This window comes from Myxine glutinosa, chromosome 13 (genome assembly GCF_964187855.1).
Source record: "Myxine glutinosa chromosome 13, kmMyxGlut1.1, whole genome shotgun sequence".
Taxonomy (NCBI): domain Eukaryota; kingdom Metazoa; phylum Chordata; class Myxini; order Myxiniformes; family Myxinidae; genus Myxine; species Myxine glutinosa.
In genome coordinates this window covers 84123658-84150403 of record NC_136273.1, presented here as the reverse complement: position 1 = coordinate 84150403, position 26746 = coordinate 84123658, and the positions used below count along the sequence as shown (strand labels likewise).

At 43.4% G+C, this 26746-nt stretch overlaps 1 protein-coding gene and 1 non-coding gene across 3 annotated transcripts; both read left to right on the top strand.

The window, feature by feature from the left end:
* Nucleotides 1-1012: 1012 nt before the first annotated feature.
* LOC137438482 (EMILIN-3-like) lies at nt 1013-26746 on the top strand. 2 transcript variants are annotated; one of them, XM_078767171.1, is made up of 8 exons: nt 1013-1402; nt 4092-4205; nt 10878-11047; nt 13476-13660; nt 20632-21135; nt 24970-25257; nt 25352-25631; nt 25922-26746. In XM_078767171.1, the coding sequence occupies exons 1-8, from the start codon at nt 1224-1226 to the stop codon at nt 26191-26193; spliced, it is 1992 nt and encodes a 663-aa protein (XP_078623297.1). In that variant the 5' UTR covers nt 1013-1223; the 3' UTR covers nt 26194-26746. The 2 variants fall into 2 exon arrangements, with proteins under 2 accessions (XP_078623297.1, XP_067989680.2); XM_068133579.2 differs by having other exon boundaries at nt 1026-1402; nt 24961-25257.
* Nucleotides 15327-15399, top strand: TRNAT-GGU (transfer RNA threonine (anticodon GGU)). The gene has a single exon. It is a non-coding gene; the product is annotated as a tRNA-Thr (tRNA).

Here is a 26746-nt window from a genome sequence, read left to right as displayed (position 1 = left end):
CCCTCTCCCTATGGCAGACATGTCCTTCCTCAGATGTTCCGAGATATTTTGAACATAATGTATGGAAAAAACACTCACAGATATATGATGGTCAATTTGAGTTTCATCAGAAGGGTACAAAACGTCAAGTGTAGAAAAAACACTCTGGTAAATGATGTGGGGTGTAAAAAACAACAACAACAACCGTTATTCGAAGATACAATTAATAATCCAAGACACAGCACTTAAAATTTGCTAATTCCATATGACCATTCATGTTGAAAAATTAAAAGTTGCCATTTCTCAGACTGAGTATCTTGTTCTGAGAACATTTTGAACAGCCTTCGGCATGACGTGGGTAAAACAAAGTGATTCTTTTTTTTCTGCAGGAGAATGGGACTTTGGTGGCTCGAATAGGGAATAGGAAGATGAGCAGTTATTTAAGGTGGGATAATCCGCAATTTTAGGACTCCAGAGATCAGGGGGCAGATGAAGAGAGAGGGAGGGATTGAAAGTTAGGGGTGAAATAACCCATAATTGCTAACACCTGCCATGCACCTCTGCGGATCCTAATGTACAGGAGAGAGAAGGCGATGCGGAGCAGGTCATTCCCATGTCTGACAGTATAAGTTGGGATGAAAAGTGGTGAGGGGTGTTTATCGTGGAGGTGGGGGTGTGAAAAAGGGTGGGGGGCTCTGTGTCTTGAGTTTGAGTTCCTCCGAGGGGGGATTAGGGGTGGTGGCAAAAAGAGGACATCAACATCTGAGCCCAAGAGGGAGAGCTGTAGTTGAACGGAAATCCTGCGCCTCATCATAAGAGGCACATTCAATACCATGAAGTAGCAATATATTGTTGAAGTGTTTACTTAAGAATAGGATGCATGCCCCAAAAAGATGATGAGGAGGAGGAGGAGACGTAAGGAGTCTCCCCGTGCACCGTGATGCAATGGGCGTGAATTGGCAGCAAGAAAAGTGAATTTGGGGGGAGAGGGGGTAAGATAGAGGGAGGAGGGTGCTCTGAGTTTAGGAGGGTTGGAGGGGAGAAGAGTGCAAGCAGTGAGAAAGCAAAGAAACTATTGGAGCCGAGCGAGGTTGGAGCTTCGGTCTCCATCAGGTGCGCACTGAGTTCATACAGGGAGTGCGGCGCATATGGACATGGCATTACCTTGAAGACCTGAAGACCCCGTTGGAGCGGAACACCACAGAGTGTATTTTATTTACTCTTTGGCACCACGAAGGGACAACATGCGGCAGTCGTCATTCATTCTGGTCGCTCTCTGGGTCCACGACGTTTTGGCAAAGAGCTGGTATGGCGTACCGCACAGGATCCCACCAGGAACTCCACACGGCGTCCCCTTGTTCACCTGGGGTTCTGCGCCTGCATTTCGACAAAGCACTCTACCGTGGAGTGCATCCAGAAACAAGTACGTTCGGACCTCTACATCGAATCTCTGGATTTGGGGTTGGAACAGCAGTCGTTAAATTCCCAAAATTCCTAAATTCCCTCATGGTTCGATTTGTATTTGTACCAAATTATATCCCACGACAAGCCATCGAGTTTCTCTACAGGTACGACGTCCTTTGGAAGGGGACACGAAGCCTGCCATTCCATCCAATAGCATTCCCAACGTCATGGTCCCTAATCCATTTGAAAAGGGTAGGCCATTGTGGGGCCGACATATAGAAGCCAAATTAATGCCTCCTGGTCTTCAGTGGGAGTCAGACATAATTTGTCCATTTCATCAGGTCGCGGTGAGTACGGCTGAGAGGTTTGGGGGCAACTATGGGGTCATGACGTTGAGTGTCCTTCTTCCGGAGAAATGTTCACTCAGTATTGTTTCGATGAAGTACAGCGTGTCCATAAAGTCTTTATCCAACTTTGAACTTTTATAACTTTCGATGTAGACATGACAGGAACAAACTGTAAATGGCATATAAAGCATGATGCGCCAGGTTTTGTTAATGTTGTTATTTATGCTGTTGTTAAATTCCCTTGGGATTCCCTTGGGATTCTTGACGAGTTGACATTTTCTGATGAAGAAACATCTACATCAGTGGTAAAGTCAACCACGTGGACCCTGAACTGTCCTGAACCGTCCCCATTGGACTACATTTTACGTGGCAAAATAAAAGTGTTGTTTTTTTGCATAACCGATATCAAACGGTTATGCAAACGTTGACCCGATATCAAACAAAAAACCACATTCTTTGCATAAACTTAAGGCCATGATCCATGAAACAAACAAATTATTATTATAACAAATGCGATCCATGAAACGAGATGGCGTGCCATTGCAAATCCCCACGCTTCCAACCTAAAGCAAAGTTGAAAGATGGCATAAAGTTGCCCCACGAATTTCCCGATATCAAATTTTGAGTGGAAAAAAAAAAAAATCTTCAGACCTGATACCAAATTTTGAGTGGGGAAAAAATTAATCTTCAGACGATACCAAATTTTGAGTGGAAAAACTGACGATATCAAATTTTGAGTGGAAAAAAAATCATCTGATCCGATATCAAATTTTGAGTGGAAAAAAAAAATCTGACCTGATATCAAATTTCGAGTGGAAAAAAAATATTTTCTGACCCGATATCAAATTTTGAGTGGAAAAAAAAAATCTGACCCGATATCAAATTTTGAGTGGAAAAAATAAATCTTCAGACGATACCAAATTTTGAGTGGAAAAACTGACGATATCAAATTTTGAGTGGAAAAAAAAAATCTGACCCGATATCAAATTTTGAGTGGGAAAAAAAAAATCTTCTGACCCGATATCAAATTTTGAGTGGAAAAAAAAAATCTTCTGACCGGATATCAAATTTTGAGTGGAAAAAAATATTCTGACCCGATATGGAAAAAAATATCTTGATCCGATATCAAATTTTGAGTGGAAAAAAAATATCTTGACCCGATATCAAATTTTGAGTGAAAAAAAAATATCTTGACCCGATATCAAATTTTGAGTGAAAAAAAAATCTGACCTGATATCAAATTTTGAGTCGAAAAATAAATGTTCTGGTTTTGGGCCACCCCTTGGGGTTATGAATCAGGGGTCAAAACCAAAAAGCATCCCTCCCCAATATTGATTGCATATATACAAAGTTTCATGAAAAAGTGTTTGACGATGTACCTGTAATTACATTTTTTGGTTTCTCAACCTGCCCCGGAAGGTGGGGCCAGAAATGATGCTGCTCTTGCACCTTCTTGCCATGTGGTGATCATATAACTACCACGTTTGGTGAATTTCTGCACAACTCTTTAGGAGATAGCGTGACGGACACACTGACAATAATATCCCCCCTTAACTTTATGAGCTAGAAGGTCACTCGGTAAAGAGCATACCTCCGCCAGGTTGACCAGTTTACGTTTTGTATCCCACCGATAGGCCGGATCTGGATTCGAACCTGAACCAAAATCGAATCGGCTTGTTCTTGTCACCGAACCAACTCGTCCACCAAGTTTTGCCATAACCCGTCCATAACCTTTTGAGATATCGTGTTATACTGTATATCGGTTTTGCTCCTATCTCCCAATAATGAATAATCACTTTTTAAAATTCTAGTAGCCGGATCCGGATCTTCAGCAAAACCGAATCAATTCGTCCTCATCACACACCCAAGTCAGCAGATACGGGTACAACTAAAGCAGCCTCACACACGGTTCACGTTTGCATGACAGGAATTGTAAAGTTTAAGCCGCTGTCACACCTTGACGTTTTAGCCAGCGTATGCCGACGTATGAAAAATTTGGCTACGTTAAGAGCACGCTGAAGCACGCTGGCATACGTCGTCGTACGCCGAGCTCGTCGACAAATTTCGTGCATGCACAAAATTTGTCGACGTATGCCAGCGTATGACTCACACCAGCACTCAATTTTGATACGTCGGCATACGCTGGCTAAATCGTCAAGGAATAACATTACTCATTTGTGCAAATTAAGATGTATTCATTCATGGTGGCCGATTAAATTACGAGTTATATGATCGATATATGATTAAAATACCACTTAGTGTCATCCTGATGCTGCATCAATGTCAATAACGTATCTTCATGGAACAGGTAACTCCAGAACCAACCAAACTGAGACTCACCCAGTGATGCTTCCGTTACAGGAACTGGTGTGCATCCATGGTGAGCCAGACAGTGACATGCGTGGTGTTAAATGGCACAGTGATCCACGTGACAGCACAGCACAGCCCGTGCGCACGGCGGCTGTGTCCGCTCATGTAAGCGGTGGGAGACTGGGGAAGAGTGGGGTGATAATGGGGGTGTGGGTTAGGAGGGTATAAGTTGCCACACATCACCTACAGAAAATAAATAAATAATCAAAGAATGACGTGAGCTGTTCGGAGAATATTTGAGTTGGCTCGCTTGGATTGTTCCCATCTGAGCACGACTCTTATGATATTCGGGATCTCAAGTTGAAATTGCACGTAAACCTCGTCCATCAATTCCTTGTAAAAGTCGAGGACTAGTATACTGAAATTTCCTAACTTCCCCGTTCCACATATGACATACAGTATGTGCAAACTCAACGAAGAGGTGGTGGTGTTGGTTGCATCATTTTCTGAAAGTGTGGCTGTGCTGCTGATGCAATGCCCCCCGTTTCCAGCAAGCTGGTACTCATTTTGCCGACCTCGGAAGGATCACAGACTGAGTCAACCGAGCTGGTGTTAATTCAACGGCCCGACAGGGGCTCAAACTCAGGACCCTAAGATCTCAAGCCAGCCACCTTCACAGTTAAGGCAACACCTGGCTGAACCAAGAGCCTTGACTCACTGTTAAGGGAGGAAACCCCTCACCCCTCCGCCTTCTCACGCCTCCTCCCCCCAAGCCCTCTCCCTGCCACAGATCTCCCGATGTCCCTGTTCTCTGCTGTTGTACTTGTGTGCTTCCCTCTCTCCCCCCATCTTTTCTCCCGCTTCCTTTATTATATGTTTTATGTGTCCGTTTGTTACTTGCAAAATCGAAGATTTTTCAAGTATATTGGTCGGTTGCATTTGTGGTTCTGTCTGTTTGTCTGTTTGTCTGTTTGTCTGTTTGTTTGTTTGTCTGTCACCGGCCCACAAGTCACAATTCTAAACCGATCGTCACGAAACTTTACCAAGTTGTATAGGTCGTCCCAATTGAGAAGCCTATTGATTTTGAGATCAAAGGTCATCTGGAGGTCAAATTTCTAAAATCGCCATTTTAAATCCGATTGACTTGAAAATTGAATAGCATTTGCAAATCGAGTCACTAAATTGGGAAACATACTATTTTTGAGGTCAAAAGGTCAAATGTCAACTTAAGGTCAAATTTTAAAAATCATCAATTTTCATCTAAGAAGCCGTCAATTCTCAACCGATTGACTTGAAAATTTAACAGCATTTGTATATTGAGTCATTAAATTGGGAAACATACTATTTTTGAGATCAAAAGGTCAAAGGTCAACTCAAGGTCAACCTTCCAAAATCATCACTTTTCATCTGAAAAACCGTCAATTTTCATCCGATTGAGTTGAAATGTTTTTTGTTTTTGTTTTTTTTGTATACAAGATCGAGGCTCTTGAAAGAGCGAACATTAATCACACAGAAAGACAAACCGACACATAAAACATATAACATCGGGAGCGGTAGACAAGATGGGGAGAGAGGGGGAAGGACACAAACACAACATTTGAGAGCAGGGACCGAGAGACATGGAGACATCGAGAGATCTGAGAGAGGGCGAGGGCTTTGGGGGGGGGGGGGCATGGGAAGGGGGCGGTGGGAGAGGTATAAAACATATGGACACTGCCAGGACTTCCACGAAAGAAGTTGGAATTTCAAACAAGGTGGATCTGGGGTGAATTAGCGGGGGTAGAAAAGATCAAGGTTTTGGATGGGGGAAGACAAGAGATGGTGGTGAACAGCTGTTTTAAAGACCTGGAGGGAGGAGTGGGATTGAAGGGAGTGAGGGAGTTTGTTCCAGAGACGGGAGAAAAGAGGAATGAAAGAGTGAAGGTGAGCAGAGAGCCGAGATTTCGGCAGTTTAACCATCAGAGGGTTGCTGACAGATCTTGTGCGACCTGTAGGAATATTTGGGGGACAGAGCACAGAGAGAGCTGGGGGTGCAAGGCCGGAGAGGAGTCGGTAGAAGACAGAAAGACCACCTACCTGCCTGCGGTGAGTGAGTGAAAGGCCCTCAGAGATAGCTTAATCGCGGGAGATTCCAATAATTCTGAACGCTTTGGTTTCAACAGCGTGAAGCCGAGCTAGGTGTGAGGCAGGAGCACCGGCCCATAGGGGAGAACAGTATTCCATTGAGCTGCGGATGAAAGCCTTGTATGTGGTGAGGAGCTCAGGTGTGCCGAGGAAGGACTTCGCACGACGGAGGATGCCCAGTCGGCGACTGGCTTTGGAGGCCAGCTTGGAAATGTGGTTTTCCCAAGAAAGATCATGGCAGATAGTGAGACCCAAAAGCTTGAGCGACAGAACTTCTTGGAGAGGATTGTTGAGAAAGTAGATGGGAGGGTTGTCCAGTCGAACTTTTCGGAGAGACATAGTAAGAGTGTGAGATTTGTCAGGATTGAAAGACATGTTCCACTTGTTTGACCAGTCTGTGATTTTGTCCAAGTCTTCAGAGAGTGAGGAGGCTGCAGACTGCCGATCTGAGGGAAGAGGTATGGAGCAGCAGAGAGTGGAGTCATCAGCAAAGAGATAGAGAGGATTTTCAAGAGAGTCAGAGAGATCATTGATGAAGACCAGAAAAAGCACGGGGCCCAGAACACTGCCTTGGGGAACTCCAGCCTGAACAGGAAGAGGAGATGAGAGAAACCCATTCAGGGCCACACGTTGATGACGACTAGAGAGGACGTCCGCCAGCCATGCGTGGAGATTTCCATGGATACCAAAGGAGGAGAGTTTGGTGAGCAGAGCGCGGTGCCAGACCGTGTCGAAGGCACGTGATATGTCGAGGGAGACAGCTCTAATTTCCTGTTTGGCATTGAGGACCTCCATCCATTGTTGAGACAGCAGAAGCAGCAAGTCCAGAGTAGAGTGACCTGGTCTGAAACCAAATTGATGATCAGAGATCAAGCCATTGGAGAAGAGGAAAGATTTCATATCCGAAGCAATGATGGATTCCATGACTTTGCTGATAATTTGGAGATGGCTGATTGGTCTGTAGTTGCTAGGATCTGTTTTTGCACCTTTTTTGTGCAAAGCGGTGATGTTGGCTGATTTCCAAGCAGATGGCAGTTGACCTTGAGCAAAAGAGAGGGTGAAGAGAACAGAGAGAGGATGAGATAGAGCGGCAGAGCAGGATTTTAGGACCCGTGGGCTAATGCCGTCGGGTCCAGTTGCAGAATCAGAGTCGAGGGTTGACAGAAACTTTTCCACCTTGTCAGGAGGAAAGGACATGGAGTCCAGGAGCAGCAGGGTACGACTGGGTATGGTGGGTACAGAGAGGGATGGGTTTGGGACACAAGATTTAGAGGCAAACACAGAGTTGAGGTATTCAGCTTTTTCACGTGTGGAGTCAGCTGTGTAGCCGTTTGAGGTAAGGGAGGGGATGGAGGGGGAACAAACACCAGAAACGGATTTGACCAGACGCCACCAGGATTTGGAAGAGGGAGACAGATAAAAGAGTTCGGTCTTGAGAACGGAGAGATATTGTTTCCTGGCTCTCCTGAGGGTGGACACACACTTGTTTCGGGCTTTGTGAAAGGAAATGAGATTTCCTTCCGTTGTATTTGCTTTCCAGGAGACGAAGGCAAGTTGTTTCTGGGCAACAGCCTCACCACAAGATTCCGTGTACCATGGACGGGAGGAAGGGTATGACAACTGAAGACGAGATGGGATAAATCTGTGCATGAGAGAGAGCAATTTACTTTGGAAGAATTCCCAGGATGAGTTGATGTCAGAGGTGGTAGAGATGGGAGACCAGTCCAGATGATTGATGGCTGCTTGAAGACCGTGCCAGTTGGCCTGAGTGAAATGCCAGACTCGTCGACGCTGAGCAGGCTCCCTGAGGATGGTCAGAGAGATGTCCACTTTAACAAGGACATGATCAGATGATCCGATTGGAGCAGAAGAAGAGCAGCAGACATTTTCAGGGAAGTTAGTCATAACCAAGTCCAAAAGAGAAGATGTTCCGTTGACTGAGATCCGGGTCGGGAAATTGACAGATTGTGTCAGTCCCAGTGAGTCGCAGAAGTCCTTTGCTGAGGAGCCATGGCTGGTGAGAGAGGTACCCACACCCAGCCAACTGGCATGATGACAGATGAAATCACCACATATGAGGAAGAGAGAGTTGGGATGAGTAGATAGAAGTTGGTCCATATTATCAGACAGCGAGATGTAGATTGAGTCATCACTGTTTGGTGGACGATACAATACGCATATGAACAAGAGGTGGGAGTGAAGGGGAAGCCGTAGCCAGAGGTATTCCTGGGGGTGAGGTGGAGAGAGTGCAGTGCAGGGCGAGTGAGGAAGAGAGTTTTTGATAAAGATAGCAACCCCACCTCCAGGACGAGGCTCAGGTCTATCATACCGGAGGAGGGAGTAGCCCGGGAGAGATACTAAGGAATCAGAGACATCATAAAGGAGGAAAGTTTCTGTTAAGCAGATCACGTCTGGTTTGACAGAAGCAACCTGTATGGAGAGATTAGTTAAGTTTGAACGAAGGCCCCGGATGTTTGAGGTCCATACCGTTAATGAAGAGGAAGGGGGAGCATCAGATACAGAACAGGGGGGAGGAGGGGTAGGGTAAGATGTGGAAGAGGTGGAAGAGGTAGGGAGAGCTGTTGAAGCTGTGTCAGAGATTTCAGAATAGCTCGGAGAAAGGGAAGGATGGGGCGGACAAAAGGTTTGATGGTGATTGGGTGAGGCACAATGAGGTGTTATTTGAGGAGGGGGAAGAGCGAGGCAGAAGGTTGGGGGAGATGGAGGTGAGAGTTGGAAGGGGGAAGAAGCGGGGAGGAGGCTTTGAGGAGGGGGAGTGAGAGGGGGGAAATTGAGAAGCAATGAGGGTGGGGAGATTTGAAGGGGAGGGGGGAGTTTGGGAGGGAAGGGACAAGGGGAGGGATTTGAAAGGGATGGGATATGGGGGAGATTTGGAGGGGAGGGGTGAGGGAGGAGTCTAGGAGGGGAGGGGCGAGGGGGTGTCTTGGTGGGGAGGGGTGAGGGGGTAGTTTAGGAGGGAGGGGGCAAGGGGGGAGATTTGAAAGGGATGGGTGATGGGGAAGATTTGGAGGGGAGGGGTGATGGGGAAGATTTGGAGGGGAGGGGTTATGGGGACGATTTGGAGGGGAGGGGTGAGATTGGATTTTAGAAAGTGTACGATTTATGGGAAACGAACATTTATTGCAAAATGAGTTTCTTGTGACCTTCGAGTTAAAAATACGTTTAAGGACGCTGGATGGAGGATGGAGTGCAGGAGAGTTTAGGGAATGTAGAAAAAAGGCACTATAGGAGATGGATATTTTTTTTGGGATGAATTGATTTGGTGAGCAAGTCGAGAGCAGCCTTTTAAAGAAGAAGAAGAAAAAGGTGTTATAATATATGACGGAATACATAACTTGAGGGGAAAGTGTAAACATTGAAGGTTGATAACAGTGAAAACTATCTGGGGAAATGGGGGAGAAACACGTGGTCGAAGAACGAACGAACGAATAAGAATGAATAAACGAATGAGAACAGAGAAGGAAATGTTTTTTTTTTTGTTTGTTTTTTTAGTTGAGATTTACACAAGGAAGTAGGCTATGGGTGAAAAGACTGGGAATACAGAGAACGAAAGTTTTTGGATCACAAACGACGGACCGCTGAGAGAAAAACAAAGCCTCAAGGTTGTACAGTGTACACTGTACAAGGCCTCAAGACATGACACGAATTAACACGATTTTCAATACAGGTATGAAAGATTTGCACCGAAAAATCTTCGTCGGGACACAATATACGTACAACACCATAAATAAAAACAGTTTTAACGAAAATACAAATGGGAACAATCACTTAACTTCGATTTCAAATCGTTCGCGACGCGGCAAAGGCCTTGCTCGCGACGCGGCAAACAGACGATCAATTTATGAAAGATAAACACCGAGAAACAACCAAAGTTGCACACAATAACTTCACACACCGAAAGATAAATACAGTTTCGACAAAATACAATTGTGAACAGACTTAACTTCGAAAAACGTGGAGACCGTGTGGAGCTTCGAAAATCCCTGCCACCGTCTCCGAGATCTCGCGAGATCCATTGAACAGCATTTGAACAGCATTTGCATATCGAGTCACTAAATTGGGAAACATACTATTTTTGAGATCAAAATGTCAAAGGTCAACTCAAGTTCAAACTTCCAAAATCATCACTTTTCATCTTAAAAACCGTCAATTTTCATCCGATTGACTTGAAAATTGAACAGCATTTGCATATCGAGTCACTAAATAGGGGAACCAACTATTTTTGAGGTCAAAAGGTCAAAAGGTCAACTCAAGGTCAACCTTCCAAAATCATCATTTTTCATCTGAAAAATCGTCACTTTTCTTCCTATTGACCCGAGGTTTGATCAAGATTGTCAATTTTAATCTTGATAAAATGGACAATTTGCTGTATCAATGGAATTTTTTCCCCTTGGGGAGGGGGGGGGGCGGGCAGATTTTGCAAGTATCGTGCTCTGCATGACGTCTTCTTGTTTTTTTTTGGCATTAATGTTAGCTCTTACACGAGCCTTGATCTTGTATACAAAAAAAAGAAAAAAAAAGAAAAGGATGATGAATCTGAAAAGAAAGAGAAAATGTCCAAAATGCTGTTCTTTTTGCAATGCTGAACCTGCTGTGAATGTGCAGTAACTTCAGGAAATATGATGGTGTACTTTGGTGTGAATTTTCGTGGAGAATATTGACGATCGGTCGAATTTCCCCCCTTCTCCCCAGATACCGGTTGACTCATCGCCCCTGCTATCGAATCGGGTACAAGAAAGTGAGCAAGCTGCAGTGGCGCTGCTGCCCTGGGTTCCGTGGTGCACAGTGCAAAGACGGATCGCCAGGGGGTGCAATGAGTAGCCCACTGCGGCCCGTTCCTGGGCAGGATGTAGACACAGCGGGTGCGTAGTGGCACGTTCTCTTTCCCTCTCATGGAAAAGTGGAACTCGTAACGTTAGGCAGACGGCATCTGGAACGATGGAGAAAATTAAACGGCATGGTATTTTTCTTGGTTCCTTGTCTCTCACCCACCCACCACCACTATCCCAGCATTACTTGTGCCAAAAGAGCCAATCAATATGCTTAGGGTTGGCAGGAGGTGAACCTTGCTGGGTTTTATGTCAAATCAATTTGTGCAGAAATGCATGTCTGATATGCTACTGATGCGCGCAGCTTTAGTAGCTCCCCTCCATTGTTCTTTTTGCCTCGTTACTTGCTGTTATATATATATATATACTAGAATATAAGACCCGTCGCTTCTCTGATGGAAATACCAATCTTTGCTGCGATGGCTAATCTAAGGGGGGGGGGGGTGTGGGGGTGGGAAAGGATTCCTGGGAGATCGTGCTCTCCGTGCAGGGATATCCAACAACAAGACGAACAAGCTAAGTGTTGCCATTTGCAGTTTTGACACGCCTGTCCATGTACCCATAAAAAGTTGTTTTGTTTTTTTGGATCACAAACATTCCTGGGAGTTACCCAAATCAACCGTAGTTGGATTTATTGAATTCCGTTAATCCGTTCTCAAGTTATAATGCAACAAACAAACAGACAGACAGACAGACACGGCTCCTTTTATGATATACTAGAATATAAGACCCGTCGCTTCGCTGATGGAAATACCAATCTTTGCTGCGATGGCTAATCTATGGGGGTAGGGGGGAGGGGAAATGATTCCTGGGAAATCCTCTCCGTGCAGGAATATCCAACAGGGTGTTGGCATTTGCAATTTTGACTCGAGTGTCCATGTACCCATTTAAAAAAAAAAAATTGGGATCACAAACACTCCTGGGACTTACCTGAATCCACCGTAGTTGGATTTATTGAAATCCGTTAATCCGTTCTGAAGTTATAACGCAACAAACAAACAGACAGACAGACAGACAGACACGGCTCCTTTTATATATATATATATATATATGTATTGCTTTCTTGTATGGAGTCAAGGCCTGTGGAAGCGCTGGAACACAGAATTGATCAGGACACAACATAAGAGGAACAGCAGGAAAAGAATGGGAACACCAACAGCAGGGCCGAGGGTGAAAATAGACGGACACAACAACTTGGCATGCGGGTGGCACATGGGAAGAATGCATAGGGTGGATAAGATGGATCCAGGGGCAAATTTTCAGGAAGGAAAAAAAAAAGTAAATCTGGATGGAAAATAATCTAGTCTAACAGGGGGAGAAAAGATCGTGGCTTTGGATGGGTGATGATCTGTGAACTTTGGAATGGAAAGAAAAATGCATAGACACAGACACAGTAACAACTCTAGTCTGGGTTACATTCTCGGCCTGACTACAAACTCTCAAAATTGGTACAGAGTGTGAAAAGCATAACATCAATGTTTGCTGTCCTTCAGATGGTCATCAAGATGGGTGCCCCGTTTGCTCATAGTCAATTTTTTATCATTCGCCGACATTCTGGTCAAATTCCTGCCACCTTCAGTTGAGCGTCAGGCCTAGCCAGCCGGTTCGTTATATACATGAGCCAAAAACACCTTTGGCTAACCTCACAAGTAGGTGAGCATAATTGGGGCCATTAACCTTTCAATGTCCAGCTAACACAGTTGTGGTCCCAGAAGTCAATTAAGGCAGGAATTAATAACTCACCGACTCTTCTTGTATATGTTCACCATGGAAGCCTGGTGTTGGCTTAGTGGTTAGGGTGCCGGCTTGGGATCCTGCGTTCCTGGGTTCGAATCCTGGTCCATCGCTGGGGGGTTGACTCAGCCTGTCATCCTTCTGAGGTCCACAAATTGAGTACCAGCTCACTGGTAATTCCCTGTGTATCGCAAGAGGCGACTAACAGGGTTGGCAGCAGGTTCGGCATCCGGCCATAAAACATTGCTTCAAAAAGGGGACAACGGTGCCCGAAAAAGGCCAACCCCTGCTCTGCGGGGGAAAAGGGCCTCTAAAGGTGGTTCATGCAATGCAAACAGACGGGTCCTCAGCTTAACGTCTTCCTGAGGGATGGCACACTCTTTATGTCCTGTTTGTTCAACACCAATCTGAGTTGTATTACAGTTTCGAGAATCTAACCCAAGGCAGACAACTCTGCATCAAGTGTGCTACCTGTATGCCAGTCTGACGGACGCCATTCCACTTCGATCCCCATATCGTCAAATCCACATTTGCTCCTCCCAAAATCTAAACGTCAGCAAACCTCCAAAACAGAACATGTTAAATATTCTGTAGGCCTATCAGCATAATCGAAATCATTCGCTCAAGTTTACTTCCAGTTGTTATGCCAACATTCACTGCATTTGTAACTTTGTCCCCAACGAAAATGCGACATATAGCTGGAAGTGTGTTTCACCCTTTTCCCCAGGTCCTGCACTACCCCAACCACAAGGTGACCGGATGGCGAGACTGGAGGCAGAGGTACATCGGCTATCGGCCGCTCTTGCTCGTCTGCAACCTCCCACCGGCCAGGCTGTACACCAGGGTGTGAGCATTCCTCCAGTGCTGCAAGGGCTCACCGGGGAAGTCGCAGGCCTGAAGGTGGAACTCCAGGTAAGATCACAACTGCAGGAGTTACCAATAGGACATTTATTTGGGAAATTTGCACCAATAAAACTCAGGCCTGACTCTCCACTTAAACGTTCTTCCCATGCTGTCTGCTGTTTAGAAATATCCTTGGCAGAGATAACTGATGCAACTAAGGATCATGGAGGTCATACTCCTCAATAAGCCATGGATTAACACTGAACGGCTTCACAAGATTTGGGTGGAAAAATAAACCGGTCTAAATCAGGCGGTGGAGTCCCTTGAGATGGACATACCAGACAAAGCATCGTTGCCATGAGCTATGGCGCAGACTGACTTTAAAACTCGATTTACAAAAAAGGTCAGAAGAAAGACAGACATGAGGATGAAAGATGTGGACACGTCTGTGCATCAGTACATGAAATGAACTTGGAACCCTGGGGTCTGCACTCAGATTCTGGACGCAATCATGTATTGGATTTGGGCCAGAGGTTTGCAAAGCTTTCAACCTTTCTTTCGTACTGCCCATTCGACTACCACCATTATTGTGTCAAACACATCTCAGGCTGGAGTCCCAGACTCCTTTCCTTGCAATCCTCTCCTTCTCATGTTATCCATGACTAAATTTCTGTTCATTTCTTTCCTGGTATCTGTCTCTTGTCTTCACCTCTCATTGGGGTGGCCTAGCTGTATGGTACGTATAGTCATAGTCTGAGCATTTGGCCATGATTCTATGATATGAGGTTAAAATCTAATGTGGTTTGTTATGTTGCTCTCAAGCAGTCTGGAATGAAAACACAAGTGAATGCCCTCTTCTCCACAAACAGAATCACTGTTGTCATACTTTCAATCTCACCCTGGCCTCCAGTAAAGCAAACTGGGAACGTTTTAACAATCCGTCAAATATTCCATCTCCAACTGACAAAGCAAGGCTGGGTTTGGATTGTGGCGAGGTGGTTCAGTTGCAGTGTGCTAGCTTCTGAATAGGCTCTAGACTCTGATGGGATTCATCCTTGGTTAAATTGGACTCAAACACAGTAAAACCTCCACCGAGCAAATTCCCCCATCATGACAAACTCCCTTTTTCCTTTATCAAAGTGTGGTACACTTTTCCTGGTGGGAAGTATAGTCTCTCTCCCTCTGGACAACGAAGTTTCTCTAATAATGAAACTCCTATACTATCGAATGCCTACAATGTCCCGTTCGTTATATTTACACCTCTTTATTAAGAGTTCAATAATGTATCACACATTTATATAGTTCTCAGATCAAAAGAAACTTCAAGTTAAATCAACAACTAGACTTGGTAGCGTAATAGCTGGAGAAACCAATTTTGAGTGCGGGAGGTCGGCGGTTCGATTCCCATCCCGGCCAAGTCATACCAAACCGTTCGAAACAGTACATGCTTTGCTTGAAGTTCAGCATTTAAAAGCATTTAGATTAATGAACAGGATTAAATAATTAAATTGATATATGTAGGAAAATTATATGTCCAGACCAGTAATCGAATTGCTTCACTACGCCCCCAGTGGTGTTTATAATAGAGGACATGGTTTTGTCCCCTCATTGGAGGAAGACCCTCCCGTGTTGAGGCCGTTGGTGCTCCTATGGTTGGCAGCGAGTGCCCTGGAAGCATCGACGGAAAGAGAGCGGCAATCATATGTGTGGGAAAATCGCATGCTCAGTCAGGGTCGCCCAGATAGCTCAGATGGCAGAGCACTGGCATGGTTTTCCAGAGGACCTAGGTTCGATTCCTGGTCTGGGCATGAAATTTTCCCACATATATCAACTTAATTTAATAGGATAGAGCACGGATAAATCCGGTAGGTTCACATCCCCAGGGAGAAAGAACTTCCACTTGTGCGCTGCTGGGTTCGGAGATGAAAGTGACGTCATAACACGGAGTCGCTGGTTCCCCCTGCATCCCGGGAAGTTACGTCACCACTTGCAGTATTCCATGCGTGCATGTGAAAATGGCAAGCCATCTCCCTACACTTGCGAGGAGGGAGGAGGTGGGATTCATTTCATGCCACATGACCTGACCCAAAATACCCCCAGGCACATGTGCAAAATTTGGTATACTCCAGACCAAGCAGTTTGATTTTATAAGGTTCAGACAGACAGACAGACAGTAAATAAATAAATAGCTAGCAAAGTATATAAATAGAATTGCCAACTTTCATTATGATGTTATGAGAGTTATAAAAGCTGAAAGGGTTACAGTCAGTTACAGTTACAGTTTGCGTGCTTCCCATTCTCTTGTCTTCCGCTCCCTCTTTTTATATATTTTGTTTGTCTGGTTGATTTGTTTGTGAAGTAAATGTCAGCTCTTTCACGAGCCTCGATTCAGTATACAAAAAAAAAAAAAAAAAAATCAATGCATGGTTGACTTACATTTCCATAAGGATTTTAAAAACATGCCAAATAAGCTTTGGAAGAACTTCTCAACAGAGAACTTCGAAACAAAAAAAGTTGAAACGCTTTGGTCCGTTGCATTTCGTTATACGAAGGTTTTACTGCATAAAACTGCCATCCTGGTGTGCTGTTTGCATGAACAACTGCAATTTTTAAAACGGGAATGTTACATAAGTTGGACACTTCATTGGAATCTACGGCTTGGATGCGGAATATTCCATTGGGATCTTTAGCTGGAGTGAGCTACTTGAATGGGACAATGGCCAAATAAATATTGCTTTTAGATTGGGTTTATATGAGCCGTGTATATCCGTCGATTCACCGATGGATTTAATCATAAGACAGGATGTTGCTCTTCACAAATATATTGCATGTCTATCTGGGAATCTCGACGAGGAAGTAAAATGAAGTGAAACACCAAAAAAGGATCTTTTATAATGCGTCATTGTTACTCGTTATGTTTTGACCCCTGTCTGTTTGTCTGTTTGTCTGTGAGCATGCTATTTAAAATTGGTTGGACTGATTCTGACGGAATTTGGTGGACAGGTTGGGTGTGTGATAAGGACAAATCGATTAGAAGTTGGTGAAGATCCCGATACGATATTTTAAGGCGATTTTTCACCATTGAGGGATAGGACCAAAAACTATACATAGCACGATATCTCAAACAGCTATGGACGGCTTAGGCCGAACCTTCGTGCGCAGGTTGGGTTTCTGCCAAGGACGAATTGTTTCGATTTTGATAAAAATCCGAATCCGGATACTAGAACTTTTTAAATGATTCTTTACCATTGAAATATGGGACCAAAAACGATATACAGCACGATATTTCAAAAAGTTGTAGACAGATTATGACAAAACTTGGTGGATGAGTTGGTTAGGTGACAGGAACAAGCCGATTAGATTTTGAATCAGGTTTGAATCTAGATCCGGCCCATCAGTGGGATGCAAAACGTCAACTGTTCAGCCTGGCGAAGGTATGCCTTCTTCCAAATGCCGTTCTAGTTGGATACTGTCCTCATGATGGTTGTTGATGGCGTCGTCATCGTCGTCTGCATGCTCCTTTTGTGCACCATTACATATTTTCTATTGCTTTGAGAACTATTACTATATATAACTTTGTGTGCTCCTTACCCTTATGTGTCTGTCACGCTATTCTAAATGGTTTGTGCTGTCATAGAATAAGAAAAATATTACTGTTGTAACCACTGCAGTAAGCTCCAAATCCCACTTTTTCTTCTTTTTCTATTCCGGAGTACTTTATGGAGTACTTTCCACAGTTCTGTTAGGTTATTTAGGTTCCTCTCGCTCTTCTCTGCTTCCAGGTAAACCCATATGGCCTTGATGGGACTCATGCCCAGTCGCTGCCAGGGTGGCCATTCTAACACTTCAAGCACACCAGCTGTAACCTAGTTGTACAAATACTGTTGTACTACAGGGTATCCACAAAGACGCGTATCACAGGAAATCATTTAATTGATTATTTATCATTGGAAATTAAATTATTTAATTCAACAATTAGCCCGGATATATTGAAGAACATTCAGAGAAACCTGCTTTTCCGTTTACAAACACGTTTTGAGATTGGTGAGACACATTTCGAACAACTGATGTGGCCAACCTTCCACATAAATATTTTGCTTATGATGCGCGACTTGTGGACACCCTGTATATTTACCCTGCGCTCGCAAAGTGAAAAGCGGGGTTAAGCATTCAGGTACGTACGTACGTGTGCCGTGTACCGTACGTCTGCCGTGTGCCGTACATGTCTGCATTTAAAAAATTCATTTTCTCGGCAACCGTTGGTGCTCTTGACATGCAATTTTCTCATAGGAGCGCCTCCTCCTGTATAATATGTTAATGATTATAATGACGTCATAGGTCACGTTGTACAGGTGCTATCTTGGAAAAACTTCGCACCTCTATATATCCGAAACCACTACATGGAAAAAATTGAGACCTGGCTCATTGTCAAGTACTCTCCATGGGGAATAAGATATGATAATGATGATGACATCGGTGCCTTCATTATGACGTCATAATTCGACAAGTACAACGCTTCATCTGATCAGTATGAAAATAAAATTGCTGCAATTGTTAGCCCGATGGACACGACATTTTGACCATAGGAGCGCCTCCTCCTGTATAATTTTTGTGGTGATAATTATGGCGTCATAGGTCACGTGGTACAGTCTTGGAAAAACCGAAAAATGTTGCACCTCTATATCTCCAAAACCGCTGCATGGAAAAAATTTAAACATGGCTCATTGTAAAGAACTCCATGTGGGGAATAGGTGTTGTTAATGATGACGTCATTGGTGCCATAATTATGACGTCATAATTCGACAGGGACAATGCTTAGTCTGACAGTTTGAAATGTATTGAGCATGATCTATGCAACAATTATATTAGAGAATATAAATTTATGATGTCATCGCTCACGTGGTCTGGTAGCCATATTGGATCAAAAAAAAAGAAACGTTCAAAAATAGAAGAGTTGGCTCGCAACAAGTTGACTGCGCAGGGTAAGTATTCCATGAATGCCATCTACTGTAGTGTAAGTGTGTTTTTGATCGCTATGTTGTTGTTGGGAAATGAATCCTCTTTTGATAAAACTATTTCCACTAAGACCTGCATGGTGCTGCAGTATCTGCTTGTACTTCTCTTTTGTTAGTGTCCCATTGATTTTAACAAGTTGGCCTGCACCAAAAGGTGAGATACAATGCCAGACATTCATAGAGCCTCCCCCATGTTTAACAATAGATTGCAAACATTGCGTGTCGTCATGTTCTCCAGGTGTTTGGCTTTCAAACTGGAGGCTCTTAGGATCCAATAAGGTCAACCTGAGTTGTCAGACCATCAAATCCCCACATCAGACCAGAGTACCCGATTCCATTGTTCAGTCACACAATCTTGATATTGCCTTGTAAAGTTCAGTCTTTTCACCTTATCCTGTGGTCTCAGCAACTGTTTCTTTGCTGCAACTCTGTCATGGAGACTTGCTGTAATTAGCCTTCTGCAGACAGTGCTGGACAAGATGTTAATGTTCAGGCTCAATCTAATTTAATTTTCCAGCTGCTGACTTGATTTTCTTCGATTGTTCAAGTTGAGCTACTTCAAGTGCTTGTGTTGACTTGGATAGATTCTTCCGGGTCGTCCTGGCCTTTTCTTCTCTTGTACAAAGCCAGTTTCTTTCAAGCATTGTAAAGTGTACTTCACACCATTGTAGATCTTCAGCTTTTTTTGCTACTTTCTTCATAATATTCCCTTCTTCTCACAGAGTTTCGATCTTCACACGCTGTTTGGTTGAAAGTTGCTTCCTTGGTGTCATTCTGAACCCACTCATAGAAATTCAAGCAAGGGAACAAGCTGATGAAAACTAATTTAACCTGCTCACTAATTTGCAACTTTTACTGTGGTTTCTTGTAATTCACATTAATGTAACTGGTGTTGATTACTTCAGTAATTGATTATTATTTATTGTACAAAATTCCACAAACTGTTTTCTTATATTTTCTTTGTAGTAAGTGAATATTACCAGCAAATGATAATTTAATATGTATAGCAAAAATAAAACTTGTTCGATTTCCTAACTTATTATATATACTTAGAGGTAAATGTGATATTAAATTGACTTTCAAAGAAATTTGACTTTTTAACGACCTATATTGCACACTTCTAATTTCCCACAAATGTTTAATGGGGAATAGCACCACAGAAGTAAAAACCGGAACTAAGTCGACAGTGCGCCATCGCAAATCCCCACACTCACCTAAACCAAAGTTGAAAGATGGCAAAACGTTCCACCATAAATGACCCAAATATCAAATTTTGAGTTAAAAAAAATCTTCTGTTTTAACCCCTGTGACCTTAAGTCCCCACCCCCTGGGGCATGAACTGGGGGCCAAATCCCCCAAAAATCATTACTTATTTCATGCGTCCCTCAATGTTGATTGCATTCACAAAGTTTCATAAAAAATGTTTTAAAATGTGCTCATAATAGCATTTTTTGTTATTTGACCTTTTGACCCTGCACCAGGGCCCCAGGGGGCGGGGCCAACAATGACACTGCTCTCACGCCGTCTTGCCATGTGGTGATCATAACTACCAAGTTTGGTGAATTTTGCACAACCGTTTAGGAGATAGAATGATAGATGGACACACAGACGACAGACAGACAGACAGACAGACAGAAGAAGCAATTACAATATTACCGCCCCCCTTCTTTTAAAAAACAAAGCGTAGGGATAATAACCCAAACTTTTTCACCGTACAATACATATTCAAAAAGGATATTTATAAAATAAACAAATGAAGATGAAGTGTGAATTAAATATGGGAAAGATGTACACAATAGCTTCTTGCTGTAGCTGAAATTTATTGTATCTTTGTCTCTTCCTGCTGTTAACTCATATCTATGAACCTGTGCTATGTAAGGATCCCATTCAACTGACAAAAAAAAGAAAATAAAAAGGGGGAGCTTTCAGCTGTGTTGGAGACATATGTAACAAGTCTGGCATTTGTCCATTACTCCAGCAGTACTAATGCAGATCTTTACTTCCCATGTCTGTGATGCATGACAGAATGATCGAGACAGGCTAGACGAACTCCAGACTGAGATCATCTCACAAAGCCGCCGCCTGAATGTGCTGAGAGCTGCTGGATCCACGTGCTCTTGTACTTCTGCCTTGCTGCCCGTTCGCCAGCGAATGAACGAATCTCTCACGGCGCTCCATGTTGAGTTAACGGAGCTGCATCAGGACCTCGGCAGCATGAAGCTCCAGGCTGAGAACGGTGGCTGCTGCGATCTGATCACTGGATTGGCAGCACGCATCGAATCTCTGGATTCCAGGCTCCATGGAGTCGTTGATTCACAGCGGAAGCTGCGTGCCAGACTCGATGGTCAGGCTCCACGGCTCTCGCTTAGTGGGGAAGCCAGAAATGAAGCCCTTGGAACTCCAGATAATAGACCAGGCGTCAGCCCACAAGGAGCCCGGTTTGAGAGTCGACTGTATGCTTTGGAGGAGCAACTGATTGGTGCCTTTGCTGAGCTGGGACATGGGGGAGTTCGACTGCCCCCTGCTGGGGTAAGGTTTGCTTTTGGGGGGTTGTGGAGGGTAGCGTGTAATGTAAATTCCGTGACATCAAATCCTCGTTAGAATTGAAAAAGGATTAAATTTTCTCAATAAAACATTCATTCCCACCCCCACCTCAACTCACGTTGGAAGAAACGAAAAATGCTAGAGGGGAGAATTTAAATAAACCAAATTGTTATACAACAAACAAACAGCCGTTAACAAAGAACTCATTCTGATGTTTTGGCGAAGGGTCCTTCATTAAGTATGACAATAGATGTACAAAATGTTTTTCCCTTAATGGGAAGGTTTATTAGCACCCCATCCACTGGATTATAAAGTTCCCGATGAAGAAATTTGTGCCTTTTTTTTTTGGAATTTGTGCTTGGTCAGCAATTCCTTTATTTGATCAGATTTGTTTGTTTGTTGTGTCTTTTTGTGGTTTCGCATGTCGCGTTCTCCACGTCTGTACTAATGAGAATCGGGCAAGCTGATATCTATCAAGGAGAGGATTTCTGAACGGGAAATTTTCACATAAAAATGTCTGCTTCTATTTTAATGATCACCAAATTTATCAATAAGTTGTCAATCACAAAGAAAGGAGGTATATTTATTAAAATAATTTTTAATCAATGCTTCATACATATATATATATATATATATATATATATATATATATATATATATATATATATATATATATATATATATATATATATATATATAAACATACACCTTGTTAGATTAGATTTTGCCTGGTGTTGGCTGAGCGGCTAGGGTGCCGGCTTGGGATCCTAGGATCCTGGGTTCGAATTCCGGTCGATCGCTGAATTAATGCCAGGGGGGTTGACTCAGCCTGTCATCCTTCCGAGGTCGGCAAATTGAGTACCAGCTTGCTGGGATGAATGATCCCGGTGTGTACCCCGGTTTAGAATAGGTACACCGTATCCCTGCGCATCATAAGAGGCGACTAAGGGTTGGCGTCAGGAAGGGCATCTGGCCATAAAAACATTGCCTCAAACAGGGAACCATGATTGTCATGGGGCCCGCAAGGCTAACCCCCACTCTAGCGGGGAAAATGACCTTAAAAAACACGATCATTCATACACATGTATATAGACATATATATATATATATATATATATATATATATATATATATATATATATATATATATGTATATATATATATATATATATATATATATATATATATATATATATATATATATGTATATATATATATATATATATATATATATATATATATATATATATATATATATATATATATATATATATATATATATATATATATATATATATATATATATATATATATATACAGTTGGACCCTGCTATTCGCGGGTCCGCTATTCGTGCGCGGCCCTTTGTATTCACAAGTGCTAAAATGCGACCTATTTCTCTGTTCGCCAAAAAGTGTCCTGCAAATTCGCAGATTTTTTTCCATTCGCGGCCATGTTCCACGAATTCGTGTTTTTTGAGGGGCACAAAAACATTTTTTTCACGAGCCACTAGCTTCACACATTTATAAAACCCATCTTTTACCAACCATGCATAAAGCAGCTGGACATACACAAAAAACCATTCACGAGCCGCAAGCATGACCTGCTTCTACATTCACTGGTGTGTGCTTTGCGTTTTCATGGCTTTCAAGGCCGAAATTTTTAGCCACACTATAATCAAGAGCTTAGCGGGATGTTCCACCAGCTGCATAACACGTCATTCCCACGAGTTACTGTAGAGAATGAAAACACTCCACAGTAATAGTGCAATATTAACTGGCTCCCTTTTCCCCATTGAAACTAGCATGGCATGCATTCATGGATTTTCATGGACATTCGCGGGATTTGTCTTGACATTTCCGGGATTATCACCGACGTTCGTGGGATTTGCCTCACCATTTGTGGGATTATATATCGTAGACATTCTCGGGATTTGCCTCACCATTCGCGGATTTTGTTTCGCCATTTGTGGTTTGTTCCTCTCTATTCACAGATTTTTGCGACTTGGGAACCTATACCCCTTTTTCCATTGAAACAATGCCCTGCTATTTGCGGTTTCGCAATTCGTGGATTTTCCAGGAACGTATCCCCCGTGAATAACGGGGTCCCAACGTATATATGTACGTCTATCTACATGTACATATACATGTATATGTATACATATTTATACATACATATACATTATACATATATACACACACATATATATATATATATACATATTTTTATATATATACACATGTACATTTATATATATATATATATATATATATATATTGTTACGGTCCGCGGATTAGATGTTATTTACCGAGCGGAGGCACCGCGGCCGAACAGTTTTTTCCCGACTCACCCGATTCACCCAGACGTTGGCCGTATCGCGCCACAGCTATTCAATATGGAAAAGACTAAGACGACACGGATGTGAAGAAGAAGCAGACAAAAAGAAAGGTTTGAAATACGATTACCATTTATTACTATTTACAGGCTCAAAGTAACCAAGGAGAAGTAAAGATAATAAAATAATTTACAGAAGCTTTTAGAGACACAGAGAAAATACTAGCTTATACAGACTTAATTACCTACCCAGGACAGAACAAACAAAACAAACTCACATACGCAAATGGGGAACTTGCAGGCAGAAATGGCTGGAAAGGAGAGGAAGGTCCGGAGCTGGCAGCACGATCGGCGTGTTCGGCAGCCGCCGTCCCTTCGCGGCCCTGCTCAAAACCGCCGTCCAGGCCCCAAACGGCTGTCGAGTGTTGCTGCTGGGGACGCTGCCGCTGGCGAGCAAGGTGACGAATAGCAGGCTTTTGCGCTTCCCTGGGTGATCTCTGCTTTTGGACCTCACAACTCAGCTCTTGTCATAGCTCATCTCTCATCTCCTTGTCTCATCTGCCTTGGACCTTTTTGCGACTCAGCTATTGTCATAGCTCATCTCTCATCTCAGCTCATCTCCTTTGCACCTCACCACGCAGCTCAGCTCAGCCTTGGACCTTTTTGCAACTCTCTTTGGGGAACGTCCCGCGGCGGGTTATATAGGCCCCGCCCCTCAACCTTCGCGAACCTCCTTGATGTTTCTCTCCACACCCTCTCCACGTCCAACCCCTTGTTCGTGGTTGGTTGAGTGGGGCTGACTCACTCCTCCCCTCTATGACGAGGTGGGGACCCGCCTTTCTTCCCCAACCCTGCCTCGTGGTCAATGGCGGCAATTGGAGGGGATGTAATTGCCAGTTTGAGGCTTGGCCATTACGAACGGGGAAATGGAGGTTTTTGGGAATGGGAATGAAGGGAATCTATCTTTTTCACTCGGTGCAATGGAGTGTCATGTTAATGGAAGACAAAGCCTTAATCTAAAACACATAATAAAGATATAAGCTACTGAACAAGGGTTTTATCGTGCCCTTCAATGTGTGCTTTATGGAATTAACTACCGGGACGCCCTTTTAACCTTTACACAACACTGGAGGCAGGAGGGGCCATATTCAAGCAATATTACACAATCAAAAAAAATACAATCCTCATATCCGTAACAATATATATATATATATATCTATATATATCTATATATATATATATATATATATATATATATATATATATATATAATCGGGAGATTAAATAAGACACAGACGTAGCTTCAGGACAGTCGATCTTGCGGTTTCGCGGTCGATCTTGCAGTTGTATATATTATGTATATGTGTATATATATGTATGTGTGTGTGTATATATATGTATATGTGTATATATTTGTATATGTGTATAGATAATTTATAAATATCAAAGACTTGCGTTTAAGTAACAACAATTTTCAGGTTTCGCAGGCGATTCGTGGAGGAACTGTGGCCATTCCGCAAGACTCAGCACTACGCGCCGCACTTCAGGGAGTCGAAAGGAGGCTTGAAAAGGTTGAGCTGGGGTGCGGGTTGCGAGGCTGCGGATCGGAGCTGGACGGTTTGCGCACCGATTTGGCCAAGTGTCTCGAGATGATGCGCAAGACGGTGATTCGTGTCGATCGCAACGAGCTCGCGCTGCAGATGCTCAACACAATGCGTGCTCGGCATAGCATTGGGGATGTGGGGGAACTTCAAGGAGAACTCACCATCCTCAAGGTGAATTTTCCTTTTGTGATCATGCCACAACTATCATTCTTCCATAAAAAAAATAGTTGCTGAGTAAGGGTGATGTTTGCACGCGTGTGGGCAGGTGAACTTCCACACCCTGAATCGTAGTTTGGAAGGACTGAGGGAAGAGGTCCTGCGAGACGAGGCCGGCCTGTTCGAGTTCTCAGAGTCGTTGTTACGACTCGAGGGTGCCACAGGAGGCCACAGAGGTGGGAGTCGTTCCATCTCTCGAAGGCGGCGTGCAAACCAGAGAATTGTCCCAGCCTTTTCAGTTGGTTTGGCAAACACGTCTGCAGAATCTGGGCGCCTTCATTTCGACACAATGCTCTTGAACGATGGACAACATTATCATCCAAAAACAGGTATACAAATATTTTGAAGTTTTATGATTCCTAAGGAAATAGCCAAAGTAATGTGTCGGAACGTCAGCGGTAGGGTGTTATCATTTGGTTGTGATTGGTATAAATTTGTCTTCATATTGAAGCACATTGAACCTATTATTTAGTCCCAGAACATTTGTAGAAGTGGCAGCAATATAAATGACTGTACAAACATTAAAGTCTAGAACTGCAGGGAAAAGTAAACAAGTAATGATGAAATAATTCACGGTTTATAAAGTAACCGAATAACGTGTTCTTTTCCACCTAACCAGGGTTTTTTGTCGTACCGATCGATGGGCGCTACCTCATCAGTGCCAGCATTGCCACCAAGCTCGGTGCCGACACCACGGCGACATTGTACGTTTCGTCTCGATCAATCGGCCGGCTGCTGGCGGACGGCGACACCGCGGGCCCAGCGTCCCTCACCCTATTGCTGGCGCTGCACGCCGGAGATCTGGTGCACGTCGAATCGACGGGAGAGCAAGCACTTTGCGGAGACCCACCGCACACCACTTTCAGCGGCTTCCTCGTGTCTGCAGACTAAGAGGAGCATGGCACGGACCTTTTGGATAATTCGAAGGTGTTGAAAGACCAATGAATCGGTCACTGGGACTGCAAAGGGATCTCAGAAATAGTGCAAATCCTAAGTTATGACATCAGGTTCCTACGAGTATCGTGTTGCTTTCACACAGCGGGTAAAAAAAAATTAATAAAAAAAGAAGAAAAAATAACAAGATGGTGCACATTGCTGAACTGGCATTGACGATCAAATCGTGATATCCCAAAGGGTATCGAACTAATGCAGCAAAGCTTGTATGTAGCAAAGTATATTTCTTTTCAGGGTTAAAGATTACCTCTTGTTTCGTTATCTTTTCCATATAATGTTGTAAGATATTTAAAAAAAAAAAAAATGCGTGTATAAAAGAAAAATGTAAGTCAATTAAAGTTCTCAATTTCTAACTGCTCGGTTATTCTTTACTCCAAGAATTTCAAACTAATATATTCTACCACTGGTTTCAGCATCAAGTGAAAGGTCATCCATGTTGTTCCTTTGTCGGCAGTGATTATGGGATTAAAAGCTCATGTTTGTGAGATTC

Excerpts from the sequence above, each read along its gene's own strand:
- LOC137438482 (XM_068133579.2), top strand. The coding sequence starts at position 1,224 with ATGCGGCAGTCGTCATTCATTCTGGTCGCTCTCTGGGTCCACGACGTT. Across the intron at positions 13,661-20,631 it reads GCCTGAAGGTGGAACTCCAG|AATGATCGAGACAGGCTAGA; the intron begins GTAAGATCACAA and ends GATGCATGACAG. Across the intron at positions 25,258-25,351 it reads GAGAACTCACCATCCTCAAG|GTGAACTTCCACACCCTGAA; the intron begins GTGAATTTTCCT and ends GCGTGTGGGCAG.